At 55.0% G+C, this 27872-nt stretch overlaps 8 protein-coding genes across 8 annotated transcripts; 5 read left to right on the top strand and 3 right to left on the bottom strand.

Annotated features, from left to right (window-relative positions):
• Window positions 1–277: 277 nt before the first annotated feature.
• Window positions 278–3550, bottom strand: CGCS363_v004651 (Tuberous sclerosis 1 protein-like protein; the record flags this gene model as incomplete). Its single annotated transcript, XM_036636500.1, has 4 exons — window positions 278–381; window positions 453–2784; window positions 2841–3384; window positions 3537–3550. 4 exons carry the CDS (start codon window positions 3548–3550, stop codon window positions 278–280), a joined length of 2994 nt encoding a protein of 997 aa, XP_036498842.1.
• A 1351-nt stretch (window positions 3551–4901) lies between these two features.
• Window positions 4902–5929, top strand: CGCS363_v004650 (Uncharacterized protein; the record flags this gene model as incomplete). The annotated part of the gene is made up of 3 exons (XM_036636499.1): window positions 4902–5037; window positions 5138–5639; window positions 5698–5929. The coding sequence occupies 3 exons, from the start codon at window positions 4902–4904 to the stop codon at window positions 5927–5929; spliced, it is 870 nt and encodes a 289-aa protein (XP_036498843.1).
• A 1086-nt stretch (window positions 5930–7015) lies between these two features.
• CGCS363_v004649 (54S ribosomal protein L23) lies at window positions 7016–7833 on the top strand (the record flags this gene model as incomplete). The annotated part of the gene is made up of 2 exons (XM_036636498.1): window positions 7016–7101; window positions 7176–7833. The coding sequence occupies 2 exons, from the start codon at window positions 7016–7018 to the stop codon at window positions 7831–7833; spliced, it is 744 nt and encodes a 247-aa protein (XP_036497882.1).
• A 200-nt stretch (window positions 7834–8033) lies between these two features.
• CGCS363_v004648 (Uncharacterized protein) lies at window positions 8034–9179 on the bottom strand (the record flags this gene model as incomplete). Its single annotated transcript, XM_036636497.1, has 1 exon — window positions 8034–9179. One exon carries the CDS (start codon window positions 9177–9179, stop codon window positions 8034–8036), a length of 1146 nt encoding a protein of 381 aa, XP_036498225.1.
• Window positions 9180–10217: 1038 nt separating this feature from the next.
• On the top strand, window positions 10218–11392 carry LEU5 (Mitochondrial carrier protein LEU5; the record flags this gene model as incomplete). Its single annotated transcript, XM_036636496.1, has 2 exons — window positions 10218–10379; window positions 10451–11392. The coding sequence occupies 2 exons, from the start codon at window positions 10218–10220 to the stop codon at window positions 11390–11392; spliced, it is 1104 nt and encodes a 367-aa protein (XP_036497881.1).
• A 320-nt stretch (window positions 11393–11712) lies between these two features.
• Window positions 11713–12777, bottom strand: CGCS363_v004646 (putative catechol O-methyltransferase 2; the record flags this gene model as incomplete). The annotated part of the gene is made up of 3 exons (XM_036636495.1): window positions 11713–11757; window positions 11814–12383; window positions 12529–12777. 3 exons carry the CDS (start codon window positions 12775–12777, stop codon window positions 11713–11715), a joined length of 864 nt encoding a protein of 287 aa, XP_036497880.1.
• Window positions 12778–14889: 2112 nt separating this feature from the next.
• On the top strand, window positions 14890–16528 carry CGCS363_v004645 (Demethyl-4-deoxygadusol synthase; the record flags this gene model as incomplete). The annotated part of the gene is made up of 4 exons (XM_036636494.1): window positions 14890–15222; window positions 15282–15328; window positions 15381–15821; window positions 15871–16528. 4 exons carry the CDS (start codon window positions 14890–14892, stop codon window positions 16526–16528), a joined length of 1479 nt encoding a protein of 492 aa, XP_036497879.1.
• A 5698-nt stretch (window positions 16529–22226) lies between these two features.
• On the top strand, window positions 22227–23680 carry CGCS363_v004644 (Zinc transporter; the record flags this gene model as incomplete). The annotated part of the gene is made up of 4 exons (XM_036636493.1): window positions 22227–22370; window positions 22462–23069; window positions 23125–23425; window positions 23495–23680. 4 exons carry the CDS (start codon window positions 22227–22229, stop codon window positions 23678–23680), a joined length of 1239 nt encoding a protein of 412 aa, XP_036497878.1.
• Window positions 23681–27872: the final 4192 nt, after the last annotated feature.

The raw sequence follows: 27872 nt of genomic DNA, 5'->3' as shown, positions 1-27872 counted from the left end.
GCAGATGCCTCTGTGCTGGGGGGGTTCCGAGGGGTTGGACCTCTTCGTGTAGGCGAATGTGATACCCGCTGTGAGCCGCAGCTGCAACTCACACGTGGGCCCCGCAAGATGAGGCGAACTCCTGCTGGTCAATGTTTGGTGCTCCCAACTTGAATTTGCTTCAGAGCTCTCATTGTGTTGCCTTGAATACTAGTACGTACAGATCATCATAACATGCCTTATTTCGAACCAACGAAAGGCACTGGGTATCTCTTGGCCATTCCACATCCCGTTTCATTTACACATATCCGCGGATGCCACGTATGACTCCCGACTTCTTCTTCTTATCGCCGTCGTCCTTGCCCTTGCCCTTCTCATCTTTGCGCCGATTCTGAACGCCACCTGACGTTGCTGTCATTAGTTGATCCTCCAGAACCCGTCTCGGAACCGAAGCCGGGATCCTCCAGACTCACCTCTGCCAAAGTATCGTGGGTCAGTCGTGCTCGGGCTGGCAGCTTCGTCCGCCTCTAGTGGACTGGATGGTGCCGGCGCGAGCGATGCACCCGCGGGTACCGGGGTTGACGGGTTGGTCATGATAGGCGGCGTATTGCTGTACGACGACGGCAGAAAGTTATCTGACAAGACTCGGTGGAGTCCAGAACGGCTAGCTCTCATCGTCACGGGACTGGTCGAATGAGTCGAGTCCGCCCCGTCCACGTCCATGCGGAAAGGCAAGTCGGGCCGCGTGTGAGAGTTTGACGACCCAACCGCGAATCTGCCTTCTTCAACTTGAGACTGCAAGACCGTGTACTTCCGCATCAGGGTCGTATACTGTTTTTGCAGCTCAGCTTGCTTTGCCCGGCTTGCAGCCAAAGCACTCTCCACGGCAGCCTTGGTCTCTGCTGTCCTTCTGTTGTGCAGTCCTTCATGTGCCTCCAGAAGCTTTGCATTCAAAACCCCAATCTGCGTCTGAAATATCTTCTTCGTTTTCTGCAACTCTTCCTCGCGAGCTTGCAGTTTCAAATCCAGCATCGTGGCCTTGTTCTCTGCCTGGGATGCAGAAGCTAGAGCTTCTTGCCTCTCCGTCTCCTTGGCCTGGAGATTTCTCTCCGAGATCAAGAGCCGCTCTACCTCTGCCCTCAACCGATCAATGTCGGCGGCATTTATTTCGATGGATTGCATGTTTTGCTTCGAGTTGAGTTCCTTGACTTCTGCATCGCAGACCAGCTTCTTGAGCTTCTCACACTCCTCTCGCGCGGCGTGCAACTCTTGCTGCAGGGACTGAATTTCCAACTTCGTCTTCCGAGACTCCTCGCGCAAGGTTCGTAACTTTGCAGACAGGTCAGACTCCCACTTCTTGGCCAGCGTTCGACTCTTCTCGGACTCCTTTCTGATTTGCATCTCAGCCTTCTTCGAGTCTTCCAGACGTTTCCGCAAAGTACGATTGTTCAAGATGAGGTTCTGAGTTTCAGCCTCGCTCGCTGCTTCCTGAACCTGTCTCCGTCGTAGCTCGCCTATATGCGCCATATGCTGCTGCTTGAGATATCTCTCAAAGTTCAAATCGTTTTGTAGAAGGAGAAGCTGCCGCTGCAAGAACGCAATTTGGGTTTGCCCGTCAGCTGCAGAGGACGGCGCGGAGATTGCGACCGGCGGAGGAGGCAGTTGTGTGGATGACTTCTCGGCTGCAGAGTCCTGGTGGCTGAGGGCCAGCGAGGGAACACTGTCATTGGCCAGAGACTGATGAAGCCCAGACTTGATCACCTTATTTGAGTGAATCATATCTTGTAGATGCGTGTGCGAGGAAGACGGGTTAAGTTGCGGCGGCAACGTTGGACTGTCACCGGGCAAATCGGTCCTGGGTGCTTCCAGTGAGTTTCGGTTGGACGGTTGGCTTGACAGCGAACTTTGACGCTGAGCAGTCGAATGAACGCGACTACTCGCCCGAGAAGCTTCCTCTGGCGTTCGGATGGTCCTCCAACTCTCGGCACCAGCCCCCGGCGCAGCATCGCTCAACAAAGCAGGCCCCAGCCCGTCACGATCTGACTCGTCACTGAGAAGCGAGCCCTCACCCTCGGCGGCCTGAGCGACGTCAGGGTTGACAACAGCGAAAGTGTCCGCAGAAAAGCGCAACGCCATACACTCCGCCACAACCTCGGCCGGCTCGCTGGTCATCCAACGGCCAAAGTCTGTCTTTTCAGATTCAATGGTGAGAGTGTAAAAGTTGGGATGCAACAGATGGCTTTGGCGAAAGCGCTCGGACTTGTGACGTATTTCTGTCGGCTGAACTTCCACCTCGTCGGGGTTTGCTGCGTTTGCATGTCGAAGATATCGCTGCGGTTTCCTGATGTAATCCATGAAGTTGATGGGATACAAGCCGTAGAGGATGGTGAAATAATTAGCGAGATGAGGAACATCGATGTCGTCGGTTTCGGGGGAGAAATGGCAGGTCTCCCATCCCGAGCTTGAGGCCTTCTGCTCGCCTTCGTCTGATGTAGCTTCAATCACCCCGATCCTCTCACTATCCCAGAAAAGCAACCGTGCATAAATGTTGAACAGGTTTGGAAGATGTGGCACCAGCGAACTTGGCATATGTGGCAATATCATGATCAAAGCGGTGATTGCCACTGAAATGACGGTTGTCGAGGTGTCTTGTTGCAAACATCGTAACAAGTTGCCGAACAAGGGCGTTTGCAAGATTTGATGTAGATGCGGCGGTTGACTCTGGACGAACTCGCACAAGAGTTTGGCAACGCGGGCTCGGCACTCGCTGCGAACAAACGACTTATCGAGGGTGAAGAGAAAGTCCTGGGCGTCGCATTAGACACTGGATGGTATGGCGGCATGCGCGATGCATGGCTTACCTTGGGTCTCTTTTTTCCATACGTGAGAAGAGCCTGGCGTATTGCGCGCTCGCTCGATTCCCCAGTCAAGTCATTGCCCGACTGCGTCTTGTAGTATTTGTCCTTCCACGAGGACAGCAGCCGTTGCGCGAAAGGATTTACGGTAGGTTCGGCGGTCGAATCGTCGTTATCAACATGGCCCAGCATCAAAACCTCGAGGGTGGCGTTATGCGACTCCTCCATCAAGCCCTTTTCCCGGGTGAAGTTCTCCAAGACCGGGTCATTCAAGATATCCCACCACTTGAAGAGGCGGGCCGGTGTGCGGAGCACTGGGACCAAAAGGCGGAAGATGTGGATGAAGACAGCATACTTGGACGGCGTGCCCTTGACATGCTTCTCGTATAAAGCAAGCAGATCATCTTGCAGTCTGTCGGAGCTCGAGTCGCTGTACTCTTCGTGCTTGTTCAGGTACGCTTCGATGACTTGCGTGATGTCGTCGGGCAAAGGCAGAGACGGCGAGGCTGACAGGAAAGATGTCAGAGCTTTGGACAGGTCCTTGAGTGACCTAAACAAGGTCTTGTTAGCCGATCGTGGGCACCATGGTAGAGTTGCGGGAGCTGGAAGGGTCCTGAAGCGAATATCGCGCACCGCATGACGCAGGATCTGGATACGAGATGCGGAAGCGACGATAGATGGGAAGAAGATCTGGCCACTCACGCTGACGACGCCATATTGCTATTTGTGACTCTTCATGGAGCCTTGCGATGTTTTTATCGGTCAAGGGGGAAAAGCAAGGCTTCGGCGGACCGCGAGGGCGGGTGTCGAGGTCGATATCATGCAACCGTCAGGCAATGAAATCTGCTGATGCAAGGTACAAGCTTTGCCAGGGACCCTCACAGTTGTGCAAGGCCGGTACGGGAATGGAATGGGCGTGGAAACAGTGGAAGGAGACAGTGGAAGGGGGGAAAGATTGGATCATTGGACGCTAGGAGAGCCCCGACGAAAAGCACGACTCCCCTCCACCGCTGCCCTGCCCTGCCCGCCCGCCTGCCTGTTGCCATCCCACGCCACGCACGAGTCTAGGTGGTGGGTGACCTGCGGCGGCGTGCGACGGGCCACAATCCACACAGTGAGGGGACCCGATGGAAATGACTGCCATGCGCGTTGAGTGGCCTCGCCTAAGACTGCTTTGGCGGGTCCTGCATGTTTTAGGGGGGGAGCTCTGTACAGTGCAGAATGTGCATCTGGGATGAGCAGAGATGGCCCTGGCACAGTGACGCGGATCCTGGATGAAGCGCGGCAGGTGGAGATACTTGGATCTCGGTGACCGGATCACGCTGCAGGCAGGTACCGAGACCCCACCAGTGACCTCACGGGGCTAAAACCCCGCAATCCGCGTCTGTACCGCGAGTGCGCCATGCGCCGGTGCGTGGGCCACACTGCACCGATGCACCCGACCCCAGAAAAACGTACGGGCGACAGTGGGGCCATTGGACCACTTGAAGCTGTTGTGGGTTGTGGTCTTGTCCAGAAACGCACCTGATCAGTCGTCCACAGCCAGCGCGGCGTAGAGTAGCATACCGTACGGCACCATTGGTAGTGCCATATGCGTGCTTGTAGAGCAAACCCCCTCAGCTCAGGTCACTTTGCCGGCCAGCTGCGAATAACACGGATTCCCTTTTCTGGGAGGAGAGGTAAGGTAGGTACGTAACCGTACACTGCACCCAGCAGCAAAGAGCCATGTACCGTCCCGTCCGTACCTTGGACCAGAGATCGGCTGGTGGTGCAACCCCTCCTTTGCTTGGTCCAGATGACTCGACCCTTATTGCTTGCTTCCCCCTCCCTCTTTTAAGCCAAATAGCTCTGAGCTGTCCTTCTTCTCCTCCTTCTCTCCTTCTTCATCATCATCATCATCATCAACAACCAAGCTACTCATCCAACAGCTGCCTCACCAATTCCCCGCGACGACCTTCTCTGTGACCTCTTCACAGATCCAATTGCTTCAAATCAGTCCACTAGCAAGCTCAAGCTTCACAATACCCCTTTCCCCCTCAAACCCAATCCATACAAATAGTCGGCAAGATGGCACCCAAGAGCTCTGCAGTGGCGGACGAGCCCATTGAGGTCTTGTTCGCCCTGCAACCCAACTTTGACCTTCTCGACATGGCCGGCCCATTGGAGGTCCTCGCCAATGCCCTTCACGACAAGAAGGACAAGAGTGAGTCCCCAAATCTACCCTGGTCTCCCTTTCCCCCCACCCCAATGACACCAACGTGAATGCGGACGCAGCCCAGCTGACCAGCCGCCCTACCCCGCAGACTCCAAGGCCTTCGAGGTTACCGTCGCCGCTGCTGAGCCCAAGGTCGTCTCCGACTCGGGCGTCACCATTGGCACCCAGATCCCCTTCAAGGAGGCCTACGAGCGCCTCAGCGACTTTGACGTTCTCGTCATCGTCGGCGGCGACAGCGACAAGATCATCAAGGCTAACGCCGAACCTCTCCCCCTCATCACTGCCTTCTCCGAGCTGCAGAAGAAGGACCCCACCCACGAGCGCACCCTTCTCTCCGTCTGCACCGGCTCTCTCCTCCTTGCCAAGCAGGGCATCCTCGCCGGCCTGTCCGCCACCACCCACTCAGACTACATCACCACCCTGGAGATCCTCTGCAGCGAGGCTGCCACCCGCAACCTGACCGAGAGAACCGACGTCATCGAGGATGCCCGATACGTCGTCAACAACCTCCGATTCGACCTCGGCGACGAGGACGAGAACCCGTATGTCCGTCGCACATCCGACGCCGGCCGCCGACCCTCCAACGCCAGGTACGTCAGCTTGCTAATACCAAACCCAATTGACTAAACGTGACTAACAACACAGCAGAAAGGGCAGCATGTCCTTCAAGAGCTCCGGCCGCCGCGAGTCCATCACTCGCCGCGCCGCGATGCGCCTCGGTGGTCTCCGTGTCATCACGGCTGCTGGAGTCAGCGCTGGCGTGGATGCGGCCCTGTATCTCGTCAGCGCTCTCGTCTCCGACGAGTCGGCCGAGGAGGCCGCTCGTTACTTGCATTGGACCTGGAACAAGGGCGTCGTCGTCGACGGACTCGACGTCTAAATGAATTATGATACCCATGAATTACACGGATGGATGGTAAAAGTTCATTCACGATTCATGAAAATCTGTAAGAAGGACGGGAAAAGCCTTCCAGATGTGTAAAGAGATCTTGAGATCTCGATAGTATTGAAGCAATTACGTGTTTATTAGTCGCAAATCCACTCTATTTCTGAGCCTTGTAACTCCTGCAGCCAGGTATGTCACTGTGATCCACTACTCCGTGGGTTCTGCCTAAATCACGAACGCACACCACCGCCAATTGACTGGCCGGGTCTCTGCATCCTCCAGCCCGCGCAATTCCTCGTTTTCAATGCCAGATTTCAGCTTCGTCACGCGCACCTTTCCCCTCATAAACCAGTGGGGAATTAACTCTGCTGGTGCGTGGGCTTACATAACTTGACTCGTCTGGTGCTGAAATCCGGGGTTGCAGCTTTGACGGACAAGGCAACTCCTTGGGCAATCTTTCGCACGGCGCCCTCGAAACGCCGTTGGCCAGCTTGCCGTGTCAGGCTAAACATCGGATAGGCAAACGGCCTGCCACTCGGCGCGTCTCAAAACTTTGGGGCTGCTTCTTCCCCAGACTCTGAGGCATTTGCAATACCTTGTCGACGGGATGGTTTTTCTTGAACGCAGGTGGTTTCCATCAATGCGGAGCCAGCTCGAGCTCAGCTCTTGAAACCTTAAAACGGCAGGAAGTCGTGTGACGGAAATTCAAACCATCAATACACGTGATGAAGACACCTGCGTATGTACAACTTTTGAGAACTTCCCAGCCAAATAGCGCAAGCTATCAAATATTCCTAATTGTACGATTCGGCGTTTGTCTTGTCATGCGCTTAGACTGATGTTCCGGCTGGAGCCCCGCATCCGGACACCGAATGGATCCTATGTGGGTACAGCATCGGACCCGGACAATTCCCCCGCTCCACGTCCAGCACCTTGAGACGAAATCCACTATCTCTGGCGGACTTATGTAGACCCGCTTCAGCCAATCAGAAAGCAATTCAATCCTTGCAGTGAACTTTTTGGATTCTCGCGAGCCGCACACCAGAATCCATGAGCACCGTGTAGGCCAGCAACGACACCATGCCTAGATCGTGGCGAGGACTGGTTAAAAAGGAGTTTAACCCCTTGTTTCCGGGCTTCAAGCTCGGAGAGAAGAAGGTGTACCTGTGAGAAACACCCCAATTGCCGTCACCGCACCCCAGCAGCGTGGAGAAACTGACCTTTTCACCACCCTCCACAGGCCGAACCACACCATCACCTTCATCCGCAAAGACAGAGTGCCGCCCAACTGGGCCACTTTCCAGGTGCCCCTCACGTTCACAAAGCTCGACATCCGCGATTACCTCTGGAACCTGTACAAAGTCCACACGACGGGGGTGCGCTCATGGGTGGACTCGAGCAGCGCGGTCCGCAAGCCACGCGGGGGCTACTACCGCCCGCAGCCCAAGAAGTTCATGATGGTCCAGCTGGTGAAGCCCTTCGTGTGGCCCGACCCGCCGAAGAACCTCGAGCCCTGGAACAAGAAGCTGTGGCAGGCGCGTACGGACGCGGCGAACGAGCACTTCAAGAGCCAGGCCCACCTCCAGGCCGGTAACTTGCATTACCCCAGCGAACTAGCCATGACCAGCACGCCGCGGAAGCGGCTTGCGGAACAGGCGAAGGCGCTGCTGAACGGGGAGAAGCAGTGGGTTGAGCCGGACAACTTGGACAGCAAGTGGGACAAGATCGCGGCGGTGGCGAAGAGGGAGAGAGAGGCGAAGCAGAACAAGTATGACGCAGAGAACCAGGAGAGGCTGAGTAAGGAAAAGCCGACAAGGAAGAAGAACAAGGCGAAGAAGTTCGCCGAGAAGGAGGCCAGTGAGAAGGAGGCCGGTGAGAAGGAGGTAGAGAAACAATGAGCACAGAGAGCGGATGAATGAAGAAAGAACGGCCGATGACGAGTTGCACTGGATAGGCGAAGGGGCGTGATGTCTTCTCTGGGATGGCAGCGGGTGGTGGACCCCATGTACAAAACATCAGACAGCTCAAGGTGAACATGCGGTGATCGCCGCATGTGTGTACAACACAAAAAAAGGATGGCATGGAGATGTAAATCATGTCAATTAGTATCATCAAGTTCGTTACTCTCTTCAGCCGTGTCCGATACAACCCAGTGATGGCCTTCTTGAAATCGCAGGACCTCGTTGCCCCATGCCCACCAGCCTGCTGTCAGGTGACGTGCAAAGACCTCGAGGCCGCGGAATCCTTGGGGGAGCAGGTCTCCGAACAACGGGCGCAGGTTTGGTTTTCTAGAGTGGATGTCTGGCACAGCAGCGATTATCCGCTGGGGTATTTTGCGGCCATCCCCGCCGCCGCGACGCCTGGCGATGATTAGTCTCTCCCACGGCTTCCTCCACGCGGACTCGGTGTCGAAGATGGGCTCCCCCTGCGAGGTGATCTTGACCCATGTCCATTCAGCAGCAACCTCCAGACCCCATCCGGACAGAACACCATTGGGCGATGTGAGAAGGTCTATTAAGCTAGGCTTGTTAGTGACCCAGACGGCGACGAGGCCACCGTCTGCAAGGTGTCCGCCGACAGGAATCTGCTCGAGGAGCAGCCGGGTCTCCTTGAGCCCGTATACCGTGGAATACCCTCCGGTCTTTCTCCTCGCGGACTTGTTGGGCCATGGCGGGTCCAGGACGATGAGGTCAAATAGAGGTGCCTTCGAGACGAAATCATCTCGAGTATCCTCGATTGAGCCGCTGATGTACGATGACCCTTCAGGGATAAAATGCGCCTCTGCCGCGGCCGCCATCTCACGCGCGGCATGCTCCTGCAGGCCATCTTGATCGTCATCGCCGCTGGTTTTGGCGGTGATGCTGCTCTTGATGGTGGTCACTCTTGGGAGACAAAATGGCGCGGCATGGTGCTCTTTTAGCGTGTCGAGAGCGCTCCTCACCGCCGCCTCGATCATGAGGTCTGCAAGTTGGCTCGCCGGCGTGCTCTGGTTGATGTGGGAGTTCCGCGGCTCCGGTAACGGATAGGGCTCGGCGACAGGGTCGACCGACAGGAGCCGCCGTGGGCCCCCTCCTCCTCCTCCTCCGGATGTTGTCTCGGCACTTTGGCCCGGGAGGTGCTGACTTTCCTCGATGGAGGCAGGGATGTCGACGAGGAACACCGTCTGGCTCTCATCGCGGAACAGGATGCACTTTGGCGATGTAGAGCTTGACCGGTCGGGTTTTGAAGGCGGGCTAGAGACCATAACTTTATGTGAAGTCGGACTTCTCTGGTCTTAATGCGATAGTGCCCTGCTGTGTGGCTATGACGGGCCGGAGGCGTGAATTGAGGCCCGGCGCAGTCCAAGTGCAATCGAACGGGACCCGGGGCTTGGCTGGGGTGGCCGTGGGAAAAGATAGTACGGCGCAGTAGTGCCGAGGTCCTGCGTTGGCGCTGTTTCTCCTGGGAAGACAAGACGGGCGGTCTGGGGCCTATTTCCCTTGGGGAATAATCTTATTCCTGGCGGGAAAATTGTTGAAGACTAACTGATCCCTAGCTGGCACGCCAAAGCCAAAGTCGTGCTCAGCGTGTGTGATTCAGGTACACGCACGTGTAGACATCGTGAGCGTCCAGCGTGTTTTCAGCCCGCCCCGGTATCCGTACCTTGGCCAGAACAAAGCTGCTGGCCGGAGTTAAAGATCCAGGCGCAATATCTCGTGGTCTCGTGCTGCAAAGTAAAGTAACCGCGAAGCCGGCCACTCGCAACTGCCACCGCCTCTATCCGAAGGCGTGTCCGGTGTAAGGTACCTTACGCCCGCGACGACGCTCGGCAATCTTCGGCTCGTGGCCTTGACCCCTGTACTAGACTCAGCGGGCAGGACAGTCCGCCAGTGCCTCTCCCACCAAAAAAGTGCCTCCCCCATTGGCAGCGCCGGTCCGCTTGAGCGCCCCGCGGGCCCCCCCAGAGGGCGACTCTTCAATGAGAGGGAGCCTTTTGAAAATCTCGCCCGTATGACGTCCGCCCCGTCGCATTCCGGCTCCAGAACCCTTTTCCCTTCCATTTCCCATTGCAACTTCTCCACGATCACCGCCGCCCCACGATCCTTACCCTCCTCGCGTGCCACCTCGATTCTTTCCTTGCTTGTGCTCTGATTTACTCCCCGACCTGCACACACGCTCCAACACCGACACTCACGGAATGCTCCTGTAGCTACGATTGCTTTCACTACACACGGACGAGGGAACGAGAACCGCGGGTCGCGCTGGCCAGGGAATGCCGTCAGCGCTGATGGAACATGCCTCCATGTCGGAGGTAGCACCGAAGACGCAGCGATCCAAAGCCGAGACGAGGAGTCCTCCCGTCTGCCCGACCGACAAAGATGACACGGTAGAACTGAGGAAACAGACCCGGACCTTCGACTATGTCTGGCGGTCCGGCGTCGCGGGAGGCTTGGCGGGTTGTGCTGTAAGTTGGCTCCCTGGGTGACCACGATCTATGTGTACGACGACCATGTCTGACTTCACCGGGTTATGCAGGCAAAGACGGTCGTCGCGCCCCTCGACCGCGTAAAGATTCTCTTCCAGGCGAGCAACCCCCAGTTCGCAAAGTACACGGGGTCGTGGTTCGGTGTTGCGACGGCGATGAAGGATATCAAGTCCCACGAAGGTGTGTTAGGGCTGTTTAGGGGACACTCTGCAACGCTGCTTCGAATCTTTCCCTACGCTGGCATCAAATTCCTCGCGTACGAACAAATACGATCCATCATCATCCGAAACAAAGACCAAGAGACCCCATGGCGCCGCCTCCTCAGCGGTTCCATGGCCGGCGTCACCTCCGTATTCTTCACATACCCTTTGGAGGTCATCCGCGTGCGCCTGGCCTTCGAGACGAAACACGGCGGGTCTTCACTAACCGCCATCTGCCGGCGCATCTACAACGAGCGCTTCGTGCGGACCACCGCGAAGCCGACCGGCACCGTGGCCGATGCGGTCGCTGCGCCTATCGCCGCAATTGCGCCGCGCTCGGGCTTGGCCAACTTCTATAGAGGCTTCTCGCCGACGCTGCTGGGCATGCTGCCGTACGCCGGCATGTCCTTCCTCACACACGATACCGTAGGCGATATCCTCCGACTCCCGAGCTTCGCCAAGTACACGACACTCCCCCAGCCGAAGAATGCACCCGAGGGCAAGGCTGCCCCGCTCCGCTCTTGGGCCGAGCTGCTCGCCGGTGGCGTCGCTGGTCTGGTATCGCAGACCACATCGTACCCACTCGAGGTCATCCGCAGGCGCATGCAAGTTGGCGGTGCCGTTGGGGACGGTCACCGGCTTCGCATCAGCGAAACGGCCGCGATGATCTTCAGAGAGAGGGGAGTGCCAGGCTTCTTTGTGGGCTTGACGATTGGTTACGTGAAGGTGTTCCCCTTGGCAGCCGTGAGCTTTTACACTTACGAACGCGCCAAGACCTGGTTGGGAATTTAGACTGTCTGCTTGTGACAAGAGAGAGATGGATGGCTGTTTATGAGTACGGCGTTATTGGGATACAACCGGGGCAAGAAGCATTGCTGGCTTTTATGAAACAAACAGGCGGTTGAGAGGAGAAGCCCTGAACCGCCGGAGTATGAGGGCGCCCTAGATTGGAGGCTAACTGCACATGACATTGTCCAATAAACAGTTTTGTATGTTGCATCACATGTTACGCTCGAAATTGCAGCACATTCTGATTTGTGCGGCTGAGCGACAGGGTGGGCGATTTGGCTCGATTCCATTATATTTTTCTTTGTCAAATCATCATGTCGCTCTTACTCAGCTTCCTCGCTGATACATCTTGTGATCTCAACACCGTCCTAGATCTTGTCAGAAGCTGCATATGACTTGCTTCGCAGCGGTGGGAGAAACTCACGGGCACACCAGTCGGCTCGAAGCTGTTGATCAGCCGGCTCTCATACTTGAGATGCGGGTTTCCAACCCTCGTCAAGTCTAACCTCTCCTCGCCCTCGCGCTTGAGATACTGCTTCGCGGTCCGGTCGTCAAAGAAGCCGCTCTCCTTGCGCGCCTTGGCAACATCCTTGGCGGCGGCGCGCTTCTCTGCGACCGAGCTCCGCACATACTCCAAATACGGCGGGTTGCCGGGCTTGATGACGTTGTCGGCCGCAAGCACCGACCCGGGCGCGACGATGCCGAGCTGCTCGCACAGCTTGAGGTCTGTCGTGTAGGCGGGCTTGTAGTGGTCCAGGAACATGAGGTCGATCCTGGGGAGGTCGCCGGCGGCGTGCAGGCGCTGGATGGAGGCGTCGCTGGGCCCGACGACGACCTTGACGATGTCGGAGAGGCCGGCGAGGTCGACGAGGGACATGATGACGGCGGCGAACTCGGGGTTGCGCTCGAGGGAGTAGTAGCGCTGGCCGCCCGCCTTGCGGACCGCCGCGCCGAAGAGGATGCAGGAGTAGCCGACGTACCCGCCCAGCTCGACCTGATGATGATTAGATGAAAGTCAAAAAATCGCGGAAGCCTTCCCTAGGGAAAGATCGGATGATCTGCGGCCATCTCGTGTGCAACTCAGAAAAAAAAAAAAGCTGGGTTTGACAGGGGCATTTTGGGGGTGGGGGATTCTATACCATAACCTTGGGCTTGACTTCAGCAATCAGATCCGTCACGATCTTGCCCTTGTCCTCGCCGACGTTCATGAGGTACTTCTTCTTGCGACCGAAATCATCAATGGCGGCCAGCACACGCTCGGGCGAGCCGCGGATCTCGTCAATGTCTGGCTGGGCGTAGACAAAGTGCAGCAGCTCGATTTCGCGGCCATCGTCGAAGAAGACCTCCTCCTGCACCGCGTAGGCTTTGGTTTCGTCAAAGTGAGGCATCTTTTTTGTCTTGTGTGTCTGTGTTGTAGTCTGTCTGAGGGTTTATGATGCAAGTTAAAATGAAAAAATGACCAAGAAAGAAAAAAAGCAAGGGAGATTTAGGAGGGCGAAGCAGTCTGTGGCAGCGACATGGAGGATTATTATCACGATTCAACGAGACGGATTAGCACTGATACACCCATTGCAGAATCTCCGAAGCAGCTCGCGCCAGCATGCCGAGTACGTCCGGAAGCGCAGCTCTCGGCGACCTTTACCCCAACATCGTCCACCAGCGGGCTGTGGAGCTGCCCCTCAATGCACTTTGTAAGGCATAATTCCCGGGGGGTGGGCGATGGGCAAGAGCAAAGCTCCCCAGCGGGAGCAAGCAGTGAAGGGGTACTCGTGTCAAGTACGACAGGGCCCAAGGAAGACAAGGTACCGCAACATAAAACGATGACCTCCAGCTCCCGTCTTGATTACCTCACATGCCTATGGCGGGGTAAAGTAGGGACCCGTTCATGTCACCTGCTTTCGCGATCAGGGAGCGGGAGCGGGATGGTGGGGCCAAGTCCATGGGGGGCTGGAGCCTGGGCGACTTCGAGTCCATGACACGCACAACACCTCATCAGACCGCGTCGTCGATGTAATTGAGTTTCACCACCAGCTGCCTCGGTGAGCTGGCCCTGCGCCCGACTGCGGGGAAAGCAGGAAGAAGAAAGCAGACAAGAAGAAAAAAATAGCTCAAAAGCATTCGGGCAGGCAAGGTACGGAGTACATACTTCTGGCCAACGACTTGGGCTGACGGAAGAAAAACGCAAACGCCGCTGATCCAAGACGATTAATTGCATTCATCCGATCGATGCAACGCATACCCGCAAAGGCTAACCAACAATGTTCCGACCGAAACATCAGCCCAGAAAATAGAAAAATATCAGGAAACCCCTCCTAGCATCTCTCTCCCCGGGCCAACCAGAGACCTCCAAGATCCAGATGCGGCTCACTGGATCATTGTCTCCCCCCGGTCTGTCTCCCGTTCATCCTACCCCACGTGCGATATCCAGATTGCACGATTCGTGTCGATCAACGCTAGACAATGGCCCTTTTCCTTGTTCAAGGAGACCGGGAAACTGAAAAGAGGCTGGCGCGGCCTGCCAACTGCCATCGATGATGGAATGGACTTTTCGCTGTTGTGAAACATGGGATTTCCTGATTGCCTCTCTTCACCCCTGCTCTTTCGCCTCCATACCGGACGGAAACCACTCCGAACCGCTAGCACGCCATCCAAAGCGCTTCCACGCATTGGTTCACACCGACGGCAACCGTCCGTGGCATGCCGAGCTAGGGCTAGAACGGCGCCGCCTGTACAAGCTCGACTTCTTGGACGTCTCCGGCCAGGGTCTATGGAGCCATCTGCAACATCATGAGCATCATGACTCTCGTTGTAACACGACATGCCGAGAGAAAGAGCTGCCAGACGTGAATTGGACTTGGTCGAGTATCCACGACCGAATTTTGTGACCAAACCACTACGGGCAAGACGGGTCGAGTGTACTTGTCACCGTTTTCTATGCCGACCCTACGGCTGCTCGCACCACTAGCTCATGCTGTAACTGCAGCTACGACTGCAAGTAGGCAAGGAAACGAGATAGACTTGGCAGATTCAGCTGGGCGGGACAAGCCGCGCACTCGAAGCTCTGGTCTGCCTCTTGCTGCTCTTTACCAGTCCTGTCGTTTTCGTCTGGGATGGGATTCCGCGCAACTGGATGCTCTCTGTTACGAAAAGAAGTCGGTCAAGCTTGTGGGGGTCCCTGAATGAGCGTTGGAGGCGCAAGTGATGATGTCGACAATGACCGATCACTTGCATGCGCTGTTTTGCCAATGGAACCGTCAGACGGGAGCATGCTTCGTCGGCTGCAGAGGTCTAGGTCCAGGTTCAGGAGAATACAGATTCATTCAAAAGGCGGCCGTGGGAGCACATGTCGAGCAACCTTCTCATCCTCGATCTCTCATCATTCAACATCACCTCTCTAGGCTTGACGTTCTCGACACCCTCCCATTGCACATCTTTCTTCAACCCAATTCCCTCCTAGTGTGCTCCTCGAGTTACCCCCAAACTTTCAAACATTACACAAGATGGCCTCCGACATGAAGGCAACGGTCGAGCCGACCAAGCAGGGTTTCTCCGTCTGCGGCTACGAGAAGATCGAGTACGACTTCGAGTTCCTCGATGGCGTCTTCCAGAAGCAGAACCGCCAGCTCGCCGACTGCTACTCCCGCTGGAAGCGTTGCTTGGCCGTCATGGACCTCAACATCTTCAATCTCTACGGCAAGGAGATGCAGGAGTACTTTGACCACTACAACATTGAGCTCAAGATCCACAAGACCATGATTGGCGAGAAGGCCAAGTCCATGGAGACGCTGCTGAGCATCGTCGATTCCATGACTGAGTTTGGAGTTTTCCGCAAGGTTCGTGCACGCAGCCATGCTATTGAAGCTTGGGAACGTCGGCTAACACACTAACTCAGGAACCCGTCCTTGTTGTCGGAGGTGGTCTCGTCACTGACGTCGCCGGGTAAGCTCCAACCCCCCTCATCCCACACACCCTCTTTCTGACACCCCCCTAGCTTTGCATGCGCCTCTTACCGCCGCAACACGCCATACATCCGCATCCCCACCACCGTCATTGGTCTCATCGATGCCTCCGTCTCCATCAAGGTCGCCGTGAACTACGGCAATTACAAGAACCGTCTGGGAGCGTACCACGCGCCCTCCCGCACCTTCCTCGACTTCACGTTCCTGCGCACACTGCCCACCGCCCAGATCCGCAATGGCTTTGCTGAGCTGATCAAGATCTCTACCTGCGCACACCTCGAGACATTTGATCTCTTGGACCGCTTCTGCGAGGAGTTGATCGGCACAGGCTTCGGCCGTTGCGATGGCAGCAGCAGCGAGGTCCGCGATGCCGCGGACAGGATCAACCGTAACGGTATCCACGAGATGTTGAAGCTTGAGACACCCAACCTGCACGAGATCATGCTTGACCGTGTCATTGCCTACGGACACACGTAAGTTTCTCTCCTGCAGCCACCCGTGAACGCCATTGACTCCTTGCAGATGGTCCCCTCTTCACGAGCTCGTCCCTGACGTGCCCCTCCGCCACGGCCACGCCATCTCCATTGACATGGCTTACTCCGCAACACTCGCCCACGTCCTCGGCAAGCTTTCATCCGCAGAGCACCGCCGACTCCTCAACCTCTTCTCCCGTGCCGGTCTGTCCATGGACCACCCGCAGTTCGACGAGGCTATCCTCGACAAGGGCACCACCGCCATCCTCAAGACCCGCGACGGCAAGCTGCGCGCCGCCATCCCTTCACCCATCGGTCAGTGCGAGTTCCTCAACGACATTTCGTACGAGGACATGTGCGCCGCGCTCAAGGTGCACAAGGAGCTTATGAAGGAGTACCCCCGCGAGGGCGCCGGTCTCGAGGCATTTGTTGATGCCAGCGACACCGGGTACACGCTCAACGGATGCTGCGAGGAGGTCGAGTCAAGGGAGTTCATGGATGGTGTCGAGAAGACCGTCATCAACGATGATACCATTTCTGAGGGAGGTTCATCTACTGCTGCGTCATCCTCTCCTGGCGAGTACGCTTTGTCAAATGGCAAGAACTTGGGTCCCAAGAGTGCCACGCAGGTGGCCTCCAGCTCAGAGGTTGCGGAGAAGCTGAAGGGGGTTGTTGGCGTTGAGGCGGTTCCTACTAACACCGCATAAAAGTGTTCTTTTATTGTCAATAGGGAATTTTCATACAGGGTTTAACAGTAGAATCGAGTAAAACTCGACAAAAAAAAATTTTATGCCACCTTCACCACCTTGGCTGTGAGGCAGTCTGTGCTAGCGAGAATGTGCTTATGTTATTAGATAGAAAGCAAAATCTTTTCCAGGTGTCATTCGCACTCACCAAAACAACAATAGCTGATCGCCTTCACAAGCACTTCACCCTAGTTGAGATTTTTCTCAGTCCAGCGACCGTGAGGGACATTTCCGTGTCTACAGCTACCAACGGTAACAAACACGCTCCGTCATCGTCCCTCTTCCTGGCTTATTCGTGCATTTGCCACCATTCATGCCAGGCGACAACACGTTACCAATGTCAGACCTCCCATGCCGTCTGGGCCGTTCACCGGTAAATATCTTGTCAAGGCTGATGAACGAAGACAACCTAGGCAGGAATTGCTCACATCATTGTGCTGTGCTGAGTGAATAATCTCCCAACTAGGTGCATATTTATATGCGCAATATGCCTCCATCTGATCCCGGGCGATTCATTCTGGCTCGTTTCCGTGGTGCCGAGGACCGATGTTGTTGTCGTTGGGACGGGACCTCATGAACACACGCTGGTATCTACGGAAGCCCTGCGTGATTGGTATATATTGTGAACCAGGTGAGGTGATACGACTGTCTTTGCAAACAATAAAATCGTTGCAGTGCCCCCTCGCGCACTTATAGTGGTCGACGTTTCTGACTTGTACTTACAGACGGGTAGGCAGAGCCGCAACTTCAAAATGTTCGTGGTGTGTCGTGTCGATTTAGCGAATGCGCCAGAATACACTCGCAAAAATGAGTACTGGGAGAGAAGGAAGATGTCTGACCGAATTTTTAGATCCATTGATGCGCTCGGATCGCTCACATATGGACCTGGAGGGTTTAGGTATGCTGATCAGAAGTGTCGAGACAAGTAGGCGAAGCAGGCCAGGTTAACCTTTCGTCGGTGCTTCACCATGATGACAGCAAGACGGAGGTCATTCATAACGTAACCACGAGGATCTGGGGCTGTGAGTAATATGGCTGTCAGTCTACGTCAGGGCCGAGATCCCCCGTGGTTTACAAAAGCATTTGTCCAACTCGTTTGGGCTGCGTCTGCAACGACCTTCCGCTTTGAAAAGCCAATTTCGATCAGCTAATCTTCCAAACCGCGCGCAGTCGTATTTTGTTATCTCGGCCTTCTAGCCGACATACCGTCCACCGAGCTCAACGACAAGCTTGTGGGTTTGTTGGCGAAGCTAGAATTCGACACACGAAAGTGGCCTTGAACAGAGAGATCTCTAGGCGGTTCACCGTTTACGAGGCGAGGGAAGCAAAACAAGATTGGATCTTCGCGAGGTAGTTTCCGGTGATGTTGAGTACCAGGTACCGGCGTGACATTCTCGGTTGACTCGAGTGAGACTAAGGCATTTGATAGTTCGGAATTCAGAGACCGGCAAATTATCTCAGAGGTATGTGAGGTGAACACCCAGGAGCTAGTGCTTGGAAGTGAAGAAAGCCGACTACAGAATAATCGTTCCATAGTACGTTGAATGCAGACAAGACTTCTGCATACCCAGGAAGACTCCTCGTCCAATCGATATTAGATACTTGAACTTTCATGGATACAATCGTATTTCTTTGTTGGTTCTACAAATTTCGAGAAACACAAGGTTTCATTTTATACTTCGTTAACTGTGAGCCTTGTATAATCCAGCCGAGCCTCTCCGTTTGACGCTCAACACAGTTAGGCCCCGGCTTTTTAATGCATATATGTTGGTGTGCTTGTCTTATCATACTCAGAATTGGCTAATCTTTCATGCAATGCAATGCCCGAAGGTTGAATCACTGACAACCCGCGTACGATGATCTTGGTGTCTTCGGGAAACGTTGTCACCACATATCAGAGATTAAAACCGTTCTAGATGTCCGATTCCGGACTAAACATTGTAGCTTATGAATACAAGCCCGCGGTGTTTGCAAAAGTGGCCTCCAGCTCATGAGCGACTTGCAATGGGCCCGCGACCAAGCTGCCGCAGTGAATAAGGTATTCGACGAAAACAACATCTCCTCGATCTGCAAATAAACAGAGAAAATAGATTCTCAATGGATTGAAATATAAGTAGTCGTGCATTATAAACCGGCGATTGGTTGCGATCGATTGATTGCGAAAATCGCTCCGAGGTATGGTCTTCCCTTGGATCGGCCGAGTCAAGCTTTCATGCAACAAAAGATGGGTCTGGTCTCTGGACTGTTCACTTGGAATCCCTGACAGCACCAGTATCTTGAATAAACAAGAAGCAGGGGGAACGGAGAAAGACAGAGAAGTATAAACTAGAATGCGAACTCAAGATGGACGATGGCATCTTCAACGTTGTGAGCCTCAGCACATTTTCGGAGGAGGCGAGGTAGATGGAGCCAACCACCACACCTAACAAAAGCAATTGTTGTGGTAAACAGGTTTATATACTCAGTATCTGTAATGAATGCACACATACTTTGCGAAATCCGTCCGATTTGTGGTTATGGCTAGCGAACAGGGGGATGCAGGCACTGATATGCTGGTGAACTTGACTAAACTATCCATTCACTGTTGATCTACTTATAAAGAGCTCTCGTAGAGTTTAAATGAATCTCAAATTCGTTGTCAATGAGACAGGACGTCAGACACACATGCGTGGGAGATAGACAACTTAGGAGTTGGCAGTGATTGTGTTGACCTGGAGGTCGCCGGATGAGATTGCCGTAAGAGTTCAAGTGTCTTCATAAGGGGCTCGATCTCTCTTGAAATCGTCTCCCTTCATTTAGAGGCCTCGCTTTGGATGGATTCGGGAGAATACTCAGATCAACCGTGGCCCGTAATTGGATGGTTTGAAGTATCGACTAAACAACAGTTGAGAGCTTTCAACAGAGCTTATGGTCTGCCAAAGTCAAACGACCGATAATAGCAATATGCTCACACATATCTTTCGCTGTTCCAAAACTACGAGTCGCAGAATCTTTGTGTGAACTTATATTATGCCATCTGCGCCCGCGGCTCGCTCGCCGTTCGCAATACCAGAGAGGTTGACGGAGCCCCTCGCACAGAGAGAGCATTTATATGCCACGCGAATATCATCTTCTTTTCTGAACAAACAGAATGAGGCTAGTAGTGCCCAGCCACTTTAAAAGTCCCATCAGATGACGATATGACAGAGTAGCTTCTATAGGACGATTCGGTAAACCAGGATGCTGGCGTGTAGGAATTGTTATCCACATCTCTCGATTAAACGTAACGGAAAACAGTGCATACCAGGACGACGATGGAAAGTAGAGACGATCCTACGACTATCAAAAAGTCGCCCTCGGAATAATCTAGGCGACCACGACTGTGAACGAGCCCATTGTTGCAAGCTGCGCATGGGGAACGGTCACTCATGGCAGCACGGCATTATCCATCGCTTGCAGATTTTCTCATCTGGGAATGAATTTACAATTCATAACCCCCCATGGTCCCTTGGTAGCTCATATTCCCCAGTCCATTCCCGTTTTCACCCAGCGCCGTATCTACACACGTCTTTTGCGTAGGAAGTCTTGCAAAACAGGGCACCCGTTATAACTGGATACGTTCAATCCATTCATGGACTTATCTTCGGCAAAACAATCGCGACAACCCAAGTGAGAGAGAAAGCCTCATGAAGTAATCCACCGTGCTATCTCCATGCTTAACGAGGACTGGTCAGCCACACGTCTCTAAGTGCCGCTGCAACGATGGGGCAAACATGCTGGCGTCTTCATCCATCTCTATTATCTGGAACGTATTCCAGATCCACATACCCAGTCGATACAATATGGCAAATGTCCTCTTGACAACGATAGATGAGCATTCTGTTATTGTCATTGTGGGGTTCTGAGATCAAGAAGATCCCATATGCCAACTCGCCAACACTACCAAGTATTTGCTGATCTCACATTTGTGCTTGCCCACCCCCTTATAAGTAACCGATAGCTCAAGGTCAATCAACAGAAACCAATATGAAGTCGGCGACGGCAAGACTGATTCCTTTGGGTGAGCTCACATCGACAACTGGAAACGAAGCAATAGTATTTAAAACGAAACCCGAAGCCAAATTCCAAAGCGACCAGACAATGTCAGTCTCCAGTCCATGTCCGTGTCTCAAGCACGATTGCAGTGGCGGTATTGACCTAGCAAGCTAACGTTCGCGCAATCATGTCATGCACCACCTGGCAGATGCCCCTGTTGTAGGCTGTAGTAATAGCTACTTCCTTCCAATGACAGTGCATTCTCCTGGCTGGTTATTCCCATGAATAAACACCAAACAGTGCTAACTAGGGATCGGATGGGTCGACATCACGGTGAAAGACTTTGGTTTCTCACCGGCTCATGTTCTGAAGCATCCCTAGGATGCCTGGGGCGACAGGTAATGCAGCCCGCACATTTTGTTTCCCTTTTGAAAGGCCGCTAGCACCGTCAAGAACGCTGATTTTATATTAACAGCTTGCGTCCACGACGATGCATACTTGTCCAGCTGGCTGACCTCGGGGAAGGCTCGAAATGCAACACAAGTAACACATTACGAACTTCTGAACTTACCACATCACAAGACCATTCATTCAAATCTACCAGCATAGGCCAATGGCCGTACACTCTCCCAGGAAATCATCGTGACATCCCACCACAGAGCTAAATGTCACCCAAGCACCCCCATTGGCCTCTCATGCCCCTAACCCCACGCAAGCTTCAAAACAAGCCCCATTGGATCCCGATCCCGCACAAGCTCTTCAAACAAAGAGCTACGTCAGTCGCCGGCCCCCAAACATGCATCAGAACTTTTCAACATTTGAAAACAGAAGGAGGAAGAAAGAAAAAAACGGGCAGACGCGCAACCTGCTCGCTCCCACATCCCGAGATGCAACCTGGATGGGTGATCCGACCTCCCAGCAGTCCATGCACCCAAATACGTCGGCTGCCATTGGCCAATCCCGCACCAAGCAACCCCCTAACGGAACGCGCATGCCCTTCCGGGTCCTCTTCGAACTGGGATTCTTAGCCCCGGAACCAGACAGTCGCTGCTTCGAAAATGGAAGCTGGTGTGAATAAATAGAGCTGCGCGCCGTCCCTTTCTCTCATGACCCCTTTCCTTGGTCGGTCTGATGTTTTTGCATCTCTCTACGTCTCGTGCGTCGAGACATTTCCGTCTGAACATGACGGCTGTCCCCGTTGGGATTCCATTCCACTGCAGATGGCCGTGCTGGACGGGAAACTCAAAAAACGCAGCATCAGACGCAGGACCTGCTATCCATCCGCCGAAAACGGCCTAGCGGCCTTTTCACTGACCACTGTCGCTGCTCACTCCCATCTCGCTGAGGTGAGCCTGGAGTGCTCCTGCTCCGGTCGGCGGTGTCGGCGTCAGCGTTCCCCGACCGATGGTCGGAATTACCTTTCGGCCCAGGGAGGCACACAAGGGGGGGCCGAATCAATTGGGGGAGCTGGAAAATGGGGGGCAAATGCGATCTCAACAAGTGTTAGGATCCAAATACGAAAGGGACGGGAAATTGCAACAGCTCGTCCGATTTCCCGCGTGCGACAAAACGCAAAAAAACAAGCTGCTTTTTGCCCCTTCTTGCCAATTGACACGGCAAAATAAGCTTATCGAACATCAAAATCATGGCTCGGTTTTCCAAGCCCGTCTTCTGGGCTTTGTTCCTGCTCGTGCAGCTGAGCATCGCGTCCTCGGTTGCGGAGAAGCTCGCGTCGGCGAGCAAGCCCGTCGCAGACTTGAGCCTCGAGGCGCTCGACGAGCAGCTGCAGGTAAGCGCACGGCCGGACAGACTCGCGATGAGCTCGGATTAGAAGCTGCGAGGAGATTGTGTGCAAGACAGGCTGACCGTCAATGCCGCAGCAATGCTCCGTCGTACAGAGCCTCACGGCCGATAAGCTGGCCAAGATGAGCGACTCCCCATCCCTCCTGTCCCGCGCCTTCGGCGTGCTCTTCCCGGGCACCCCCGCCGTCAACGCCATCCTCGCGACGCTGTACATCTCGGGCCCGCCCAACTTCCTCCTGGCCCTGTGCCCGCCGAACATCGACCCGTCCTCGTTGTCCGTCATGGTCGCCTTCGCCGTCGGCGGCCTGATGGGCGACACCCTGTTCCACCTGCTGCCCGAGATCTTCCTCGGCGAGGACGAGCCGGACCGCGCGCGCCTCGTGCTCGTCGAGCCGAACAGGAACCTGCTCCTGGGCGTCGCCATCCTCGTCGGCTTCATGACGTTCGTGGCCATGGATAAGGGTCTGAGAATCGCGACGGGCGGCGAGGGCCACTCGCACGACCACGGCCACGCGCACTCGCACGCCGAGGCCAAGGCCGAGGGCGTGTCGTCGGCTGTGGAGCAGGCGGGGGAGCTCAAGTCGCGGAAGAAGAAGGCCGACGAAGGCTCCAACGGCGCTGTGGAGAAGACGGCGGAGAAGGAGATCAACCCCAGCGTGAGGCTCGGAGGCTATCTCAACTTAATGTGCGCCTGTCCCCGCGCAGTTGCTTCCCGTGAATATAGGCTAACATTGACGCAGCGCTGACTTTACGCACAACATCACCGACGGCCTCGCCATGTCGGCAAGCTTCTACGCGTCCCCGACCATCGGCGCGACGACGACGGTCGCCGTCTTCTTCCACGAGATCCCGCACGAGGTCGGCGATTTTGCGCTGCTGGTGCAGTCCGGCTTCAGCAAGCGGGCTGCCATGGGCGCGCAGTTCGTCACGGCGCTCGGCGCCCTGCTCGGCACGCTGATTGGCATTGCCGTCCAGGAGCTCGGTGGTAGCTCCGGCGAGGACGCCATGGCGCGTAACGCGGGACTCTGGGGAACTAGCTTGGTGAGTTGCCCACAGCTGCAGCAGCTAACGTGTGAGATGTGTGGTTGCTGACGAGAGATCCCCAAACAGACCTGGGGCGACATGCTTCTTCCTTTCACCGCTGGCACGTTCTTGTATGTGGGTACCGTTGCCGTCATCCCAGAACTGCTGGAGACGGGCCCGAACAAGATGGTTGAGCTGCGCAAGACTTTGACTCAGTTTGCGGCCATTGCTGTTGGCGCTGGCATCATGCTTTACATTTCGTGGCACGACTAAGAGACCGGCTTACGGCTCTGCGGTTGCTATCGCATTTAGACATGCATCCAGTGAAAGTCATGTTGCAGGAATCAGACAAAGTACAATAGAGGCTTAGAAGGCGTAATATACTCCCGTTTGGATACAAAGCCGGGTTGTTCGAAAACTACAGGTGGAGCTGGATGCAGCTTATTGAACGGCGCTGCCCGCAAACTGAAGTCAGCAGGACGGTTCCGTGCTCCAGCTGGTTTGCGCGACGTGGCGGCGATGGTTCATTCAGACCTGTGACGACCTGGTATCCGGGTCGATGGGCTTACCGCTTCTGGTTGAAGGGCGGGCGCAGGATGTGGCTTGCTTTGATGTCTGGTCCGGGGAAGTAGACAATGTAGAGGAACATTGGCGACTCTGCTAGTTGGAGAATGAGCCCAAAATGCCACCATGGAAGAACTCTGTTTGACCGGCAGTGTAAGTTGTCGTGTGCAGTCACCGTTTCAATGGCCCTGTTTCGAGAATGGCTTGTGATCTGACCCGACGGTGGTTGGTTGACTTTAGCAACCTATGATGCCATGTCCTTGTGTGAGTAGCAAGAGTCCGGGGTGGAGCACGCAATGAGCATATATGTAAGCCAAGTTTGGCGCATTCCAGACACCGAGTTTATGTTGGTTTTCGGTGGGAGGAATATGAATCCCGTAGGGCGCAACTATGCATTGGTTGTTCATCCATGGGCTTGGTAAGCTGTTGAATGGCTTTGGCTTTTGCAGTTCCCCAACCGGCTGCGTCTGTCTCTGAGGGTGAAGTGCCCGTCGCTCTGGATGGCCGTTGCTAGTGTGATCAATGCGACGACAAGAGGCGCGTCGCAGGGCGCGGTGTACATAAGGCGCGGAGTCAAGAAGAGGCTAGCGCTTGACTTTGTCCTTGTGTGACAGCATCTCGTGGTCCGGGAATGACCTGGGAGTGGTAGCTTGCATCCGATCGATCTCCCGTGCCGCCTTCGAGACGGACTCTGGTCTCGAACGCGCAGGCAGCCGCAGTGAGCCCATTGGGAGCGGAAGGGCGGTTGGGTTTCGGGTGTTAGGTAATGGCTCCGGACCCTGCTTCCGGGCGTGGGATGTCAGGCAAACAGCACCTCTCTTCATCGTGGGTCGACGGCCTGGGAGAACCAAGAGATGGCGCCTGCAGGGCTCCACCTAACGCAAAAAGGGCAGAAACAAGCTCGTAAAATTTTCTCGAAAAAAACCCTTCACCAGAGTCAGACAAACATCGTGACGACGATCACGAACGGCCAGCCACGGCTCGTTTGTCGTCGGCTGAAAGTGGATATCAGGCATATTGCACCATCATCCGCACCCACCAGCGGAGCCCACAGTTGTCTCCTGTTCCTGGATGCATGCTGTCACTCTCAGCGACTTCCCATGCACCCCTGATGCGGGATGGACAGTTGCGAAGAAGCCTCACGTCTCTAGCGTCTTCTTCGTCACAGTCGTCGTTGTTGTCGTCGTCTGCGCAAAGCCGCATGGCATGGCATCACACATAACATGCACCCGAGAGCCCCATCTTGTTCCGCGCGATGGAGCCTCAACTGTCTGAAGATCCGCTTGCTTCCGTCCTTGGCCTGCGTGCCTGGCCATTCCAGCCTTCCACTGGCCGTTCCATGTGTTCTAGCGTCATCATCCAGATGGATCTCATCAGTCATAAGCTCGCCATCGTCGTGCGGCTGCAATTGAGAGACATCCAATTACGCCCCTGGCAGGCGGCAACGTGGCCAGCTGCGTTCCTCAAGTTCCCGAGACGGTTGGCGATTCGTGACGGTGAATCAATCGGTGATGTTGTGTGTTGTGTTTTTACGGTGTGTCCGTGTTTGTGTGTGTGCAGCATCCATACACCGTACTATGCAGTGCGTGTCTCGACTTTGACGAATGATTCGTGTCCGTTAAAGAGAGAAAATTTTCACCTCATCACGATGGCGAAAGTGAGTCGCAGCTAGGATGGATCTGTTGACATTCGGCTTCCCCTAACGTTAAGTAATGGCGAGGCCCCCATCACGGATCCTTGGGAATGGTGGCCTGGGCGCCGGAGACTCCACCGGGCGAGGCAGAGCGTTTCGATCGCTAACGGGAGGCCGTACCGGGTGACCGATGTGCCTCCGCCGGCGGCATCCACTTCTGACCGTGTACGTTAAGGGGACCCGAAAGCATGGATCTCGTGCAATGCCAGCGCCAGCCGCCTTGCATCTAAAGGTTAGGCGCCGCGCCCCTGGATGGATCTCATTAGACATCAAATCCGTGTACGTTAAGCCCAGCCGGTTGTCGTGTGTTTTTGCTGAGCTTTTGCAACCTTTTTAGTTTTTTCGTCGTTTTGTCTTTGAATTGCGATATCCACCACACGCGTCTTTGAATCGTTTCTAGACGAGCCAGAGGTAGTGGTACTTGTGGTACTTGCTGTGCTCGACGCACATGTACCGTTCGCCGACTGCCTTGGCCGCCCTGGGTCGCTTGTCGGGTTTGAATTTTTTGGCGACGAAGCACCCGTCCGCCGTCCTTCCTCAGCCAGGTCTGGAAAGGCGGTCGCTCGTGTGACTGAAAAACGCAGACATGACGAAGCAGAGGACCAGGGGGGGAAGTTTTCCCACCCTTGCCTGCAGTTGTGATGTAGGGCGACAATGAAGTTTGAATGGTCTGGTGGTGATTGGAGTAGCAGTGCTGGTCTGGTGGCTGGTTGGGGATGATCACCGAGGTGTGAAGCGACAGGAAGTTCTCCTCGGAGCAGCAGCCGGCATACCGACTTGCGGGATCACTGCAATCAATGCCCGGCCGAGTCTCTTATCGTCGATAGGTATTGAGGGGTGAGAGGCAGGCAGGTTGGCATGCTGCAGGCAGTGAGGGATGATGGGGTCGTTGATCTGAAGTCCATTATCTCTCCCCCGCGTGCCCGCGTCCCGCTCCTAAAATTGAGTGGCATGGCATGGCATGGCATGGCACGCGGGCATCGCGGGGTCGGCTTCGGCTCTCTTAGCACCATCCCCAGACTGGAGATGAAGCTTTGGAGTTTTCGCGGCTCCGATTGCCTTCCGAATCGGCTTGCCCTCTGTGTCGCCGAACTACCCACTTCGTTCTGCGTCCCACGGCGAATTCAACGACGTGAATGCCATGTTTATTCTGGATCAGTGGGCAGATTTTTGGCGGTCTGTTATCAGACGACGACGACGGCGGTAGTAACAGCCAGGAAATCGAGGGATATCAGCGCCATGAATTTCGCACATGAGCACTGCAGCGATACTGATTTGCGGGCCAATGGAAAGTGATGTGTCTTGCAGAATGCCGGTCTTGGTGGCGGCCAAGGTCCTCGGCACACCGCGTGCTGCTTGTTGTTGCGCCTGCTATTCGTGCCAATTGCCAGCTGAGCAGGATGCGGCGTCTGCCCAGAAGGCTTGGGACTTCCGCGTACGGCGAGCACTGATGTCACAGTCGTGAGAAGATGTTTTGGACATGGGTGAGAGGAAGCAAGCGGTGGGAGAGTCTGGTTCGGGGTCTAGAATCAGAAGAACGGCATGGAATTGAAGGACATCAAAGCAAGACGATAGATAGTTTCCTGTAGGTCTGACGTTGGCAGCCACGCAAGGTACCTTCAGGCAGTCGCGGTTGAACCTACAACGTCTTCGTTGCTGTGAATGCTACAGATATGCGCATGAAGGGCGGAAGGCTGGAAACTGCCTGACCGTACCTCATGCCGCGACGGGTTGCCGATCATCGGCCCCGTCTGAAGGAATGGGCGTGGGAAGGTCCAACAAAGAAAGGGTTCATGTCGACAATAAGTGGGGCGTGCGCCTTTTGGACATGCTAACGGTTGAGTTGGATTGACATGATGACTCCCAAGACTCCCTACAACACCGCTAATGTCGTTTCAAGACCGCGTGGCTTACCAACCCGACGGAATGGTGCAATCCCGCTGCGCTCCTGGTTGCTTTAGCTTCAGCATCTATCTGGATTATTAAGTCCGAGATTCATAATGATCGACCATGGGAATGAAGGGAAATCAGCACTTGGACAGGGTCAGGCCAGACGGGGTACTGTAGATGTTGACCGCGTGTAAGAGGGCTCTTTCGTGTGCATGCCGAAGGAGGTACTCAGATAGACTTCTACTTCCGGCAAGCAATGCATGGCATCGTAAGGTATGGATTGCATGATCAATTTGCGGAGTGGGCAGTAACAGTCTT

The sequence above is a fragment of the Colletotrichum siamense genome (genome assembly GCF_013390195.1).
Source record: "Colletotrichum siamense strain Cg363 chromosome Unknown KSG_Cg363_contig03, whole genome shotgun sequence".
Taxonomy (NCBI): Eukaryota; Fungi; Ascomycota; class Sordariomycetes; order Glomerellales; family Glomerellaceae; genus Colletotrichum; species Colletotrichum siamense.
The sequence above is the reverse complement of the archived record's forward strand: the minus strand, read 5'-3'. Positions and strand labels throughout refer to the sequence as shown.